This window comes from Elephantulus edwardii, unplaced genomic scaffold (genome assembly GCF_000299155.1).
Source record: "Elephantulus edwardii isolate Elephantulus edwardi_28Jun2011 unplaced genomic scaffold, EleEdw1.0 scaffold00099, whole genome shotgun sequence".
Taxonomy (NCBI): Eukaryota; Metazoa; Chordata; class Mammalia; order Macroscelidea; family Macroscelididae; genus Elephantulus; species Elephantulus edwardii.
In genome coordinates, this window is record NW_006399849.1 from 7465008 (window position 1) to 7479848 (window position 14841).

General features: G+C 40.8%; 1 protein-coding gene across 9 annotated transcripts in view; it reads left to right on the top strand.

Moving 5' to 3' along the window:
- The window catches only part of PDE4D (phosphodiesterase 4D, cAMP-specific), a 2352803-nt gene extending 2338429 nt beyond the window's left edge, over positions 1 to 14374 (top strand). For 5 of the 9 annotated variants that reach the window (XM_006891513.1, XM_006891515.1, XM_006891516.1 and 2 more), the window contains 6 exons: positions 679 to 843; positions 2017 to 2116; positions 10482 to 10636; positions 11779 to 11901; positions 12352 to 12534; positions 13949 to 14365. In XM_006891513.1, the coding sequence (XP_006891575.1) occupies positions 679 to 843; positions 2017 to 2116; positions 10482 to 10636; positions 11779 to 11901; positions 12352 to 12534; positions 13949 to 14365 (1143 nt within the window). Of the gene's footprint in view, positions 1 to 678; positions 844 to 2016; positions 2117 to 10481; positions 10637 to 11778; positions 11902 to 12351; positions 12535 to 13948 lie in introns of all 9 variants that reach the window. The other 4 variants (XM_006891518.1, XM_006891520.1, XM_006891514.1 and 1 more) reach the window with 3 other exon arrangements.
- The last annotated feature ends 467 nt before the right edge of the window (positions 14375 to 14841 follow it).

Genomic DNA, 14841 nt, shown 5'->3' on the forward strand with positions numbered 1-14841 from the left:
AACAGGTGATTGCGAAGACCATGGCCTGTATCAGACGCACCTTAGTCTCCAAAGAGATACCTTTGCTCTTCAGCACTTTGGAGAGGTCCCTAACAGCAGACTTTCAAATGTGACCTGACCTAGCCCAGAAAATGAAGAGCTAACATTTTGAAAAATGGCTAAGTCCCCTCATGATAAAACCTTGAAATGTAATTTTCCATTTACTTACTCCTGTACTGACACTTTCTCCATATCCATTTCTCATCTGTGCTGAGCTTTGGACTCAGCTCTGGGTTGGGACGTCACCTGAAAAGTTAAGGCTGAGAATGTCTGGAGACTGGAATACAGACTCCAATCATAGTTGAACTACGGTATATGGGCTCCAGTGATGGGTTTAGTATGACTGGGCTGAGGTGGTCTTTGTGATGGAGTCGACAGCCCAGGTCCGTCATCATACATTTGAGTTTATGTTATTATACAGTTCACTCCACAGGGCAATCGACTCTTTTTTTCCCAGAAATCTCTCTCTTCCATTGGATCCATTTTCTTCACCACAGATATTGTGATCAGGAAATTTTAATTTCTGAGTTATCTATAGGTATCTCTGGCTTGTGAGTTTTCTATTAGCATGCAGTGGTTTATTGTTTTTTTTTTTTCTTTTTAAATATGTTGACAAAAATGTTATTTCTGTGTTGGCAGGAACGAGATTTGTTAAAAACATTTAAAATTCCAGTGGACACTTTAATTACATACCTAATGACTCTGGAAGACCATTACCATGCTGATGTGGCCTATCACAACAACATCCATGCAGCGGACGTTGTCCAGTCGACTCATGTGCTATTATCCACACCTGCTTTGGAGGTAAATCTGAGTTTAAAGAAACCAAGCCTGCAACTTGCATTGCTGTCTCAAGCTCTATAGTGAAATGTTGGGTTCTCTAAAAGTATATTGAGTTAGAGGGGTTAATAAACAGCTGATTTTTTGATGGATATTCTCTGTGATAGTTGATTCAGGAGTCAGGGGTTCATCTGTGTATGATACTACTTCTCTGAAATGATCCAGTGGACATTTCATAGAATGTCATCTGGCTTACAGAGTTTTGGTTAATATATTTTCTTGAGATGTAGTCTGATGAACTTGTGATAAAAGTTCAAAGAATGGTTATTTTTAGAAAATATCTATAAAAATGACTATTTAAAAAATATCTATAAGCCATGCATTCATCTTTCCCCATACCATTTATTAGAATGAAACATTTCTTTAATCTTACCAAATCTTAAGAAGTTATTCCATTAAATATTTATTGTACAATTTGCTTTGCTTAAACTGCTCTGGGAAAGTATTTTCTTTTGGTTATATATTCTAGAGCTTTTTTTCCATTATAAAATGTTGTTAACGCTTTGCTGTTTGGAACAGTCACTGTGAGCTGGGAAAACTTCCATCCTCCCACTCCTTCACACAGGAGACGTTTGGCAATGTCTGCTCACAGTGTCGCAAGTGGGGAACACGGGCTGCTTGCATCTAATGGGTGACAACACCCACCAGGGTAGAGCTTCCAACGGCAAAGAATTACTCTACTCCAAAATTTCAATAGTATTAACACTAAACAGTCCTGTCCTGGTTTGGACAAACGAAAAGAAAACCATTGCCCATGTCTTATTGACTTTATAGACATTTTCAGAATATTCTTGGGCATCTTTAATATTTTTAAAACAAGTAGTTATTTTCCCTTAAAAAGATATATCAAGCACTTCATTTTATAATATTCCTTAAATTATAAATAACCAATTGGAAGAGCTTTGCTCATGAGGTATAATGAAATTAGAGAAAATATTTTCTTCTGAGATTGCACTTTAAAAGTCTGTGACTATTTCATGACCTAAAAGACTCTCTTTCAGATGTACAAGGATACTGTATTTTGAAGCTTTATTTTTTTTTCTTTCTAAATTGTAGAAATCATTTTCCCATTTGTTAGAGTTTTTATTCATATTATCATGGAATAGTAACACCATGTCTAATTATCTGATTTTCCAGGCTGTGTTTACAGATTTGGAGATTCTTGCAGCAATTTTTGCCAGTGCAATACATGACGTAGACCATCCTGGGGTCTCGAATCAATTTCTGATCAATACAAGTAAGTGCAGTTCGTGTACTTCTCTATTCATGCAAATTCCTGTTCTGTTCCTTTGCGCAGTTGCCAATGACAGAGGGACACTATACACCAGAGTGCTTCCTTTGTTATACATAGAGCCATAATCATATTTTGAGATATGTAAACATCCTATTTAAAGATAGTCTATCTTTTTTTTTTTTACATTTTGGAATTATCCTTTTCTTTTTTTCTATACTGGTTTATTTACAAAATTTGTATACATTGCTTTTCACACACCGATGTTTCCCATTTCCTTCACCACCCACCTCCACCTATAAAATTGTGCAACCCTATGATTAACTCCCCCTCCCCTGCCCATCCTTACCCCTGTGCTTACTCCCTTCTCCCCAACTTGGATCCTCATACTCATTGTACAGTAGTGGTTTGGAGGGACTGAAAAGCATTATGCTAACTGAACTAACTCAGTACCATAAGAACAAACACTGTATAAGAAAGTATATCTTTTTTTTTCTATAATTATATTTTATTAATTTTCATAAACATTTACAAAGATTTTGGGCTTCCACTCATTCATTGTTGCACTATTCTCTCTACCCTCCTCCCAGTTTGTTCTTGTCCAAATGCCACAGTGCTTGTCAAAGCCAGTTCTGATTAATCTTCTTTGTCAGTGTGTCCTTTGCCATTCCCTATCACTCCTCCCTGAGAGAGACTTCACCCTGAGTCATAAGGAAAAGGGGATGGCGTATTCTCTTAGCTACTTCCTGCTGAAAAGGGACGCTGTGGGTTTCAGGGTGAAGATCTTCTCTCACTACTTTATCTTAATGTAAGGATAGTGTGTCTTAATGTACTTCAGCTATAGAAATTATAGCCATATGACATTTGGGGAAAAATGTGTTTGAATACATCTGTGGAAATAATATATTGGCTTGCTGGTAAATTCAGAAATCTGCTAACAAAGTACACTCACTGCCATTGATTTGGAATCAATTTATAAATGGCCCTTCAGCAAGTTTTCAGAAGCCACAAATTGTATGAGAGGAGATTGCCTGTCTTTCTCCCAGGATAAGCTTGTGATTTGAACCAGGCACCTTTAAGTTGGCAGGGCAGCTCCCTACCCAGTAGGCTACCAGAGTTTTGGTAGACTAAGGTAATAAAAAATGAGTTGTGGTGGTGGTGTTCTGTGCTGTCGAGTTGCTTGCAACTCATAGCGACCCTATGTACAACAGCAACCCTATGTACAACAGCCCTAAACTCTGCTCTGTCCTGTGCCAATCTCACTGTCTCTGATACACACATCCCAATTACCCCTGTCACTGAATCAGTCCACCTCATAGAGGGTCTTCCCCTCCTGCGCTGTCCCTCCACCCTCCCAAGCATGATGTCCCTCTCCAAGGACCGGTCCCTCCTTACAACATGTCCAGAGTATGTCAAACGAAGCCCCAGAATCCTTGCCTCCAAGGAGCAGCCTGGTTTAACCCTCTTCAGGATGAATCTGTTTGTTTTCTTAGCAGTCCATGGTACACTCATTACTCTTCTCCAGCACCACTGCTCAGAGGCATCAATTCTTCTATCCTCCCTAATCATTGTCCAAATCTCTGACTCATAACAAGTCATCAGGCACACCTGTATGTATATATATATATATATATACACACACCTGTATCAGGCACACCTTAGTCTCCAGAGAGACACCATTGCTCTTCAGTACTTTGGAAAGGCCTCTAACATCAGACTTTCCCATTGTAACCTGTCTTTTACTTTCCTGGCTGCTGAGTTTACAGAAATGGTCGCAAAGAAATACACTTAATAAAAAGAAAAGAAAGACTTGGATAATTTGCTATTAAACCTTCCTCACTTTATTTAGTTTATCATTTAATCTTATGCAGATGCTGTTAATACCTTTCCTTTTCTACTACTACACCCAACTTGTGTTTCTCCTTTTCAGTCTCCCAGTTAGGGCAACAGGAATAATGCTTATAATTCATATCATTTAACAATTTGCTGGTAGAATTTCATCAAACCAAGAAGTTATCACTGTTTTTGGAAATACAAGGATTTCTAAAGACTGTTTATAAATATGGCCATATCTGTCTCACATCTATAGAGAAAATCTATAGGGACTGTTTGGGGAATGTTTGGACTATGCCTTCTTGCAAAAAGGGTTTTACAGAAATTCTATTATCTTGAAAACTCTTTCCAGAATGATAGGTTAATAGTTTAAAATCACTTTTGTGAGAAAATAATAAACTTTAGAGCTGTAGAAAATGCTTTTTAATATCAATTAAGAGCCTGCCTTTCTTTTTTGTGAAGGGCTTGTGGAAACCAGCTTATAGATATGATGATGTAAGTACTTGCATTCACCAGTTGGTTACTGTACTTTGCTGAATACTATATTAGTGACTGCACTTCACTGTTAGTTACTGTACTTTCATGGATACCATGATAGAAATATCTGCATTCTACCGTGATAGAAATACCTACATTTATTAGTTAGCTACTATACTTTGCTCCAACCAGCTTTAAAGACAGTTTAAAAGGAGCCATACTTTTAGACATGTTACTTAGAATTTTAGGACTATGTAGGCCTGTGTTTGTATCTTTCAATAGACTCTGGGATACCCTACACAAAAAGGCCCTTCAGTGAGTCACTGATGTAGAGAGAGGAGGACTGAATAGTCTTGGATTTCCCGAGCACTGCAGCTAACCAAGTACATTTTCATTTCTTCACTTAGGAACTTACTTATCCAAACTTAGACAGGATAGCATTTCATGTTTCAGAACCTAAAATGGGACACATTCAGGAATCATGGAAACGTTTGTTGTTTTGTACCGTAGAGTCAGAACTGACCCATAGCTGACCCTCCGGTGGGTTTTTAGAAGGAGATTGCCCATCCTTCTCCCGCAGAGCAGCTGGTGGCCTTGAACCATGGACCTTCAAGATTACAGAGCAGCTTCTTGCTGCTAGTCCACCAGAGCTCATCAACGCGCTACTAAATATTAATACATATTTTACTTTGCATGTGGTCAGAGTTGACTATACGTTCCGAGAAGAGGAAAGAGGTCAGACAGTACAGTGTAGGCTGGTACTTTTTATTAGATTGGCCTGATTAATGTATTAGTTTACTTCTAAAGTGTGTCTTGGTATATTTCTCGTTTCAGAAATGTTTTACCAAAGAGTCAGAAGTTTGATTTTAATTTACCTTGTCCTCTGTCATTCCCCTCTTAAAATAACATAGAAAATATAGACTGGTATGTTTTCTTTGCATCCTGTTATCGACTGTTTTGTATATTCTTTAGTATACTGTTCCTTATTATATCACTAGAATTTAGAATAGATTAGAGAACAAATGAAAATGGCTGATAATAAAGTCACCTGTGATAGGAAGCTGTGCAGCAATCCCAAAGGCACCAGCTGCTCTGCAGGAGAAGAAGGGGCAATCTCCTCCCGTTTGATTTACTGAAAACCCTCTGGAGCGGGTCAGCTGTGAGTCACTTCTGACCCTGTGACACACAATAGCAGCAACAGCTTCCAAGTATCATAATAGATTTTTAAGAATACGGAAATCTGGCTCTGCCATTTTTGCTTGTGAATTCTCTGAGGTCAATGGGCTGAGGCTGGTACAAGGAGGATTCTGATAGGTCAGCGTTATGTGAGCTAGGCTTTGGCAGACGGTTCCCACACCCTCCTAAGTGTAAGGGCCCCTGAGATAGAGAATGGCGAGATCTGCGGGACAATTACAAGTGTAGCAATCAGGGGAATATTTATATGATAAAGTCGTTGTGCTGATGACCTGCCTGAGGTGGAAGGTAACTAATTCTGCTTCTGGGAGGTCTTTATTATTTGGTGATTATATTATGAGCACATTTCTCTAGAACATTAACTACACAGGGAAGTCAGCAGTTCCAAGGGTGAATTTGCAATACTTTTTGTTGTTGTTGTTGTTGTTGAGGATGGGATATTCTAAGGTGGTGCAGTTCCTAAGAGAATGAATCGGCATCACTTGATACTTGGACGTGTCAGGGGATCTATCAAAGCTCTGGAAAATGAGCAGAATCATTGGCCTGCTTACGTTTTAACTAGGGGTCTTGCCAACATTATCTCCTGGTGTGGGAGAGGCTGAGGCGGAGGCAAAACAAAGACGTTTTCTCTTCACAGCGGGTTACAGAAGAGTCCCTCTAATAACTTGCCAGACCATAATAAATTGCTTTATTAAAGCAATAATGTACTATTAAAAGTTGATCAGTCATTTCTGGTAGTCTTCACAGTTACTTGCTATGCATAAGAGAGCTGGACAATGACTAGGGATGATAGAAGGAGAGTGGATGCCTTTGAGCTGTGGTGTTGAAGAGTATTGAATATACCATGGATGGCTAGAACAAACAGGTTTTTCCTGGAGAAGGTGAAGCCGGACTGCTCCTTGGAGGCAAGGATTCTGAAGCTTCATCTGACATACTTTGGGCATGTTGCAAGGAGGCACCAGTCCTTAGTGAGGAACATCATACTTGGAAGGGTGGAGGGACAGCACAAGAGAAGAAGATCCTTGATAGGATGGACTGATTCAGTGACTCGGTTAATGAGGATAGGCATGTCAGAGACAATAAGATTGGCAAAGAATAAAACATGTTTCAGTTCTTTTGTACATAGAGCCACAAGCGAGTAGACAGCACATAACAACAATAGTGTCAAGAAGCTGTGGTGCAATCCTGAAGGTACACAGTTTGAAGCCACTAGCTGCTCCATGGGAGTAGGATGGACATTCTCCTCCCATGCAGTTAACTGCCTCTGAAAATCCACCAGAGGGTCAACTATAGGTCTGCTCCAACTCAGTGGTACACAATACCGGCAATAGTTTACAGTAACCTTTTTAAAAATAAACGTTCCGTTTCCTTTTTCCTTCATGAATTGATTTCTGCATCAGTGACTCAAGACTTCGCACGCTCCAGGCTCTTGCCTTGGAGCTAACGCTGCTTACCTGCTCAGCACCAAGGGTGGAGTCTGTGTTAACTGTCAAGAAGAATTCTCTAAGAGTTCTAATGTTCACATGTGTAGAGCTCTCACTACCTCAGCACATGGCTCCTTCTACAGAGGATGCAGAGTCCAGAGTGGAGCTGAGGTGCTCGCTTTGCCCTTGGAGAGGAGCTTGCTTTACCCTTGCCCGGTTCAATTCTGCTGCCACTATCTAGTTGTGTTGGTGATTTTAATGAATTATTTCATTTCTGCTAGTTTTGGGTGTCAAATATTTTGGTACTGATCTGCTTATGCTCCTTGGAAGTATGCGGAGATTATGAAAGTAGAAAATGTTTGCTTCTACGTGGCAGAATGAGTTAAGCTTTTGCAAATAACTTGAGGTGTGAGGCTTCTGATTTAATATTTGGAGAAGTTGAAATGCCAGGGACTACACTGCAGAGAAATCTCATGCAAAGACAGTTCATGTAAATGAATCTGTCAAATGTAAATAGCATCATAAAGTTACAAATGTCATGTTCTCTAGAAGGTTCTTACCATTTAACTCCACATTATCTTCTGAAATGAGAAAGCCAATGTTAAATATGAAATGTTATACTTAAAAAACCCAATTCCTTCTGTTTATGGCAAAGTTGCCTGTGTTTACAGTAGAGAGAGCTACTTGCATTAGTTACATTAACAAAATGTTCTTTTGTTTTACTGTGAGTTTGTGCACTTTTAATTTTTTCTAGTATCATTTGTTAAATGTTGTTTTGTAATTGGGAGTGTGTGTGTGAGAGAGAGAAAATATGTCAACAGTTTTAATTGTACAATTCAGGGCCAGTAATTGAACTCACAATGTATAATCACCATTACCATCTACTAGGAAAATGTTCGTCTCATCAGACAGATGCTCTGTGCCCATTCAGTGTTATGTGCTATTGAGTCAACTACCACTCATAGCAACCCTGTGAACAACAGATCTAACCTTGACCTATCCCTACAACATCCTCACGACCTCTGACATTCTCTAGACCATTATTACAATCACTGCGTCAATCCATCTTATTCAGAGTCATCTTTTAGTCCTTATTTTCCTCTATCCTCACCCAACCTCTCATAAAAAAGAAAACAACCCGAAAGTCCTCATTGCAGTTGAGTCACAACTGATCCCTCCCTCCATTGGTTTTTTGAGGCTGTAAATCACCCTGGAAGAGAGTGTCCATCTTTCTTTCTCAGAGCCCTTAGTGGATGTGAATGACTAGGGAGATAGGCCTTTGAGTTCACAACAAAACTCCCACCAGTGCTCCCTCACCCAGCACCTGCCATTGTCTTGTGTGCCATTGAGCGGAAGGGACTCAGAGCTGACCCTCCCATGGGTCTTCAAAGGCTGTAAATTGCACAGGAAGAATCTTGCGCAGAAAAGCTGGTGGATTCAAACGGCCTGTCAGTTGACAACACAACTCCTTACCACCCTGCCCTTAGCAACCTCTAATCTACTTTCTGTATTTGCGTAAGTTTGCATTTCATTGGAGAGATACTGATCCATATTTCTATATTAGCAAACTGTTGAGTTTTAGGATTTAGATATAGTGAACTCACAATGTATAATCACCATTACCATCTACTTTGAAAATGTTCAATACATTGTTGTTGTTGTTGTGTACCATAGAGTCAGAACCGACCCATAGCTGACATGCTGGTTACATTTTCTGGTTACTAGTGTCTCTCCTAGCAAAATACAAGCAGTTTGAGGACTGGGGCTCAGTGTTCTTTATCGACCTATCCCTAATGCTTTGAACATTTGGCGTGTAACAGGTTCTCAGTATAATTTTGATGAAAAAAAATTAATGACTTCTGTGATTTCTATTTAACAGCATTTGATAAAAACTCATTTATTCTTCTTTTGAAGGTATTTTTTTTTACACAAATACCACCACAACAATGTAATAAAATCCTACATATAATCCATTAAGTAAGATTAGCTTTGACTAATGGTTCTGGCAAAACTTGACCATCAGTACCGCTATAACTTTTCCATCAAAGGATATTCAAGAGAGGGGAAACACAACTGACAGAAGGGGAGAAGACATCTGTAAATAACACATTTGATCATGACAATGAGGGCACTCTGGTGGCCTCCTGGCAAGAAGCTGTGCTGCCATCCCAAAGGTATGCAGTTCAAGGCCACCAGCTACTCCGCAGAAGGATGGGCAATCTCCTCCTCAGAGATTAACTGTCTCTGAAAACAGTGCCTTAAGTGCCTTAAGCACAATAAACATTCTTTTTGAGCTGTGGTGCTGGAGAAGAGTATTGAGAATACCATGGACTGCTAGGAAAACAAACAGATTTGTCCTGGAAAGGGTTAAACTGGGTGGCTCCTTGGAGGCAAGGATTCTGAGGCTCCGTCTAACATACTTTGGACATGTGAGGAGAGACCGGTCCTTAGAGAGGGATATCATGCTTGGGAGGGTGGAGGGACGGCGCAGGAGAGGAAGGCCCTCTATGAGGTGGATTGATTCAGTGACTGGGATAATTGGGATGGGAGTGTCAGAGACAGTGCGATTGGCACAGGACAGAGCAGAGTCTAGGGCTGTTGTACATAGGGTCGCTATGAGTCGCAAGCGACTCGACAGCACATAACAACAACAAACAACCTTGTAATCTTGGGACAAGAAATAGGAAGGAGGCAGGTGCTTACTGCTGAGGCTGCACAGGTCCAGGGTAGTGGTAAGAGAGAGCAGAATTGTGCACCACAGAGTTGTGTCAGCAGCTAAACACACCCACCTCTGTGAATCCACGGGTAGAAGAGTCCTGTGCATATTCTTAGCTGATTATAAATGAATACATAGCAGCTGCCAGGAGACTCAGGAAAAAAAATTAAAAATATGAATAGAGTTTTAGGGTTTAGAGTAATAAAGTAGAAGAAAACGAAGTAAAATTAACATGGATAAATTTAATATTGTGTGCATATTCCTATTGTTCTTAAGTCAAAGAATCCATAAAATCACATAATTTCTGTAGCTATAAAATATGTTAGCTAACAGAGTTATCAGGAACATGACAGTTTATGATCTAGACATGTTGCAGATGTTAAGAGTAATCTACTTTGGCGAATTTACCAAGCCACGTGAAGCAGGTTTGGAGGGAAGGTTGAAGACCATCTGGTCCACCTCTTCTTTTATTTGAGAAGATAAGAGCTAAGGTCTACAGTGACTCATCACTTGTTAGTAATGATGAGGATACCCTTCCAGGATTCCAGGGCTCTTTCTCATATGACACTATCCAGTGTATTCTCTCTTAGGTTTTGTCACTTAGGACAGCAGAGGTTTTGGGGGGAGGGAATTGCATTCATAGTCCAGAGTGTCTAAGAGCATGAAAACTAAGGATAACCTGAGCATGAACGGCTCTCTGATCTTCCACCTCCTGTCTTTCTTTCAGACTCTGAACTTGCCTTGATGTACAACGACTCCTCTGTCTTGGAGAACCACCATTTGGCTGTGGGCTTTAAGTTGCTTCAGGAAGAAAACTGTGACATTTTCCAGAATTTGACCAAAAAGCAAAGACAATCATTAAGGAAAATGGTCATTGACATTGTAAGTAGCTGATCATAACAAAAAAGGAAAACTGTGGTGCAAGTTGTTTCTATTTTCTGAGTGAAGCATCATCACCTGATGAGGAGCAGGTGAAAGGCACAGTATTTAAGAACCTGTGGTGATCCTCTGTGAGTGAGGAAGCTGTCCCAGCTGTTGCCCCTGAGGTTGTAACAGGACGCCCACTTTCAGCAGCTTGGGTTAAGACTAATGACAGCTTACCCTCATTCTTCCGGAGTTTTTTTCCCTTTTCTGAGTTCTCTTGTCTGCTGATATCAGAGAAAGATGATATACAAAAAACTGAAGAGTGACGGCAGTAGCTCAAATATATTTTTCCCCCAGCATTTTCTGTAGGTTAGCCAGTGCCTTTTAGAAATATCCATCACTTCATTCTCCTCCCTGTGTTATTATTTTGTGTTTAATATTGTGTGCATATTCCTATTGTTCTTAAGTCAAAGAATCCATAAAATCACATGATTTCTGTAGCTATAAAATATGTTAGCTAACAGAGTTATCAGCAACATGACACCTTCATTCAACACCCTGGTTATCAGAAACTTTATTCTGTACATACAAAGGTCAGAATTGTTTGCTGGGTTAGGCAGAAAATGAAACACAGTAGTCTTTCAGAAACATTCTGTAATCAACCTTGGATCTGTTCATCATAATCTAGTAACGACTTCCCTCATCCAATGCATAGAAAGAAACCTTATAAAACACAGAGTGATACCTGATGGAGAAGCCATCATTTTTTTCACTGTTCTAGGGGTTGGCGACGCCAGCCCAAAAGCAAATGGTTCGAATTCACCAGCTGCTTTGCAGGAGAAAGATGAGTAGTCTCCGCCTGTGTGATTTATAGCCTTTGAAAACCTGCTGAACAACCAGCTATGAATTTGTTCTGACTTGATGGTACATCACAGTAACAATTAATTGTCAATTCCTAATGTTTCTGTATACTATACACATTTATCTGGACTTCAGAAAACTTGAAACTGCTGCAGAATGGAATACAGAATCTTCCATACACTATTAGATGCTATGGTGGTTTTCCACTGCCCCCTCCCATTCTGCATATATTTGCTTGTAAATTCTGATTTTTCTTCCCCTTGGACTTGTTTATAATAAAATGCTCTTTGTCTTTTAAGGTACTTGCTACAGACATGTCAAAACATATGAATCTACTGGCTGACTTGAAAACAATGGTTGAAACTAAGAAAGTTACAAGCTCTGGGGTTCTTCTTCTTGATAATTACTCTGATAGGATTCAGGTAACATCTTGAGTTTGCTCTGCTCACGCATGCGTGTGTCTGTCATGCTCTTAGTCAGATGTTTTTTGTCCTACTTATACTTTTAGAAAGGCAGGGGTTTTGTACAAATTGTGATTCATGTGATTTAACCAGGTACAGTCCTGTTGATGTTTTCATTTCCCTACACTTAAAAATGGAACCACTAACACCCTCAAGACCAACCACTAAAACAGCTCTGGATTTAACCAACCATGGACATAAACAGTGTCTGTTATGCTATCCAGAAGCAGTTGAAGCGACATAATTTGGAACTATTAATACAAGTGTGAACCACACGCAGACACATCATGGTTGAGCTGTTTGGGATAAATCTTACACTGCATGTATTTTTAAGCATCACCATCATCCTATGCGAATGGCCTGTTGAAACAAGGAAGGGTGCTGAGTAGAGCATGCACTCTCCTATTCTAGGTCCTTCAGAATATGGTGCATTGTGCGGACCTGAGCAACCCGACCAAGCCGCTGCAGCTGTACCGCCAGTGGACGGACAGGATCATGGAGGAGTTCTTCCGCCAGGGAGACCGTGAGCGGGAGCGCGGCATGGAGATCAGCCCCATGTGTGACAAGCACAACGCCTCTGTGGAAAAATCACAGGTAAAGGCATCACACACAGAGCTTTCGGGAGCATGAAGCCCAGCTTTTACCTTTGGTTGCTTTGCACACACATCACACAGCAGTGGTTGTACTTTTTCAGAAAGTAACTTTATTTTTTACATGTTTTAACTTGTGCTGAGCTCTGGTGGCCTAATCTATAGGGAATTGAGCTGGTAGCCCAAAGACCACATGTCTCTGGTGGTTCGAATCCACCTGCTTGTCCTGTAGAGGGTGATGGGCAATCTTCTCCCATGCAGTTTTACAAGCCTTGAAAACCCACTGGAGGGTCAGCTATCAATCACTTGGCCTCAGTGACAGTAAAGAATTTTGGTTTTGTTGAGATCAGTTTCACGCTAGTGTTTATGATCCAAAAAGTACTTACTTCTATTCTGATGACTGTAATCCAGAGTTTATGCAGGGTCAATATAATGGTTAAGCTTGTAGATGTTTACTGAGGGGTTAGAGATTCAAATCTCTTTAGTACCTTCCTAGAAGACAGACCTGGAAGTATGTTCTGTAAAGATTCATCTCATTGACTTGGAGTCAAGATCAACACATAACTGTCTTACAGCAGGTTTTCTGAGGCTGTAAATCTCACAAAAGGAGATTGCTCCTATTTCCTTCTCAGAGCTCTTGGGTTGATTTGAACCTCCAGAGATACGACCTTCGGGCTCACAGCACAGGTCCCTGTGGGCTACACCACCAGGGTTGCTTCTGTGAAAATCACAGCCAAGAAAACACTATAGGTAGTTTTACTCTGTCACATGGGGTCATTGAGTTGAAAATGGTCTCCAAGGCTCATCAGAAGTGTCAAGAATACATAGGAGTCTCTGGCTGATAAAAACAGGTAGCACACTCCACTGTTTAATGAAAGGTTCTATGTTTGAATCCATCCAGAAGTGCTTCACGAGCAACACCTGATAATCTGTTGTTAAAATGTGACTGAAAATCCATGATCATGTGATTTTCCTCATACATACGGTCCCTGTGACTCACTATCAACAGTGACTGGAAGGAGAATGTCGTGTTATTTCAGCTGACGTTATCTAAACATTGGCTAATTAAAGTCTAGCCTTTTTATGATACCATGTGAATAACCAGCAGTTATTTTTTTTTAACTTAAATACTGGCAAATTACCTAAAGTCCAACCTTTATGCCATACCATGTAAACAACTAGCAATTTTGGTTTTTTATGTTGGAAAAATCCTCTTAAATTGAGGATTCTAGAAGCCGCTTTCAATGAGCTAGAAATAACATTTCCATTTAGGCTGCTGCCTGAAACGTGGCCGAAGTCAGGATCAGCTAAGTCTCCCATGCCCTGTTGGTCTTGGGAGCCCTGAGCTAGGTCACTTCTCCCTTTTGTCCCTCTGAGTCCCGGAGACCTTGTCTGAAGTTTTATTTCCTTTTTACCAGGTGGGCTTCATCGACTACATCGTTCATCCTCTCTGGGAGACGTGGGCCGACCTTGTCCATCCCGACGCCCAGGACATTTTGGACACTTTGGAGGACAATCGTGAGTGGTACCAGAGCACAATCCCTCAGAGCCCCTCTCCCGCACCTGACGACCAAGAGGAGGGCCGGCAGGGCCAGACGGAGAAATTCCAGTTCGAACTGACCCTCGAGGAGGATGGTGAGTCGGACACAGAAAAGGACAGTGGGAGCCAAGTGGAAGAAGACACGAGCTGCAGCGACTCCAAGACTCTTTGTACCCAAGACTCAGAGTCCACGGAGATTCCCCTCGATGAGCAGGTGGAAGAGGACGCTGTGGGGGAGGCCGAGGAGAGCCAGCCGGAAGTCTGTATAATAGAAGATCATTCTCCCGACACGTAACAGTGCAAAGACTGTCACACTCTTTTTTTTTTTCTCTCTCTCTTTCTTTTCTTTTTTTTTTTTTAAAGTAGAAAAATTGTTTCCAAAGTGCATGTCACATGCCACAACCATGGTCACACCTCACTGTCATCTGCCAGGATGTGTGTTGAACAAAACTGACCTTGACTACTCAGTCTGGCGCTCAGGAATATTGTAACCAGTTTCTTCACCTCCATGTCATCAGAACAAAGGGGGGGGGCATCTTCACGGACAGCATTTTAACATGAGCGCAGCTCAACAGGGCTGACAAAGCAGATTGAAAAAAGAAAACAAATCAACTCCGACATGCTTTGAAGGGAGCACGGCTCATCGGGCAGCCCAGAAGCTGTTATGATGTGGGGTTTGCTTTAGTTTTATGTGTTTGTGATATTTTCAGAAGAAAGACAGCATTACCACACGCACACAGAGTGAACGAGTAGGTGAATCAGCAGATGCAT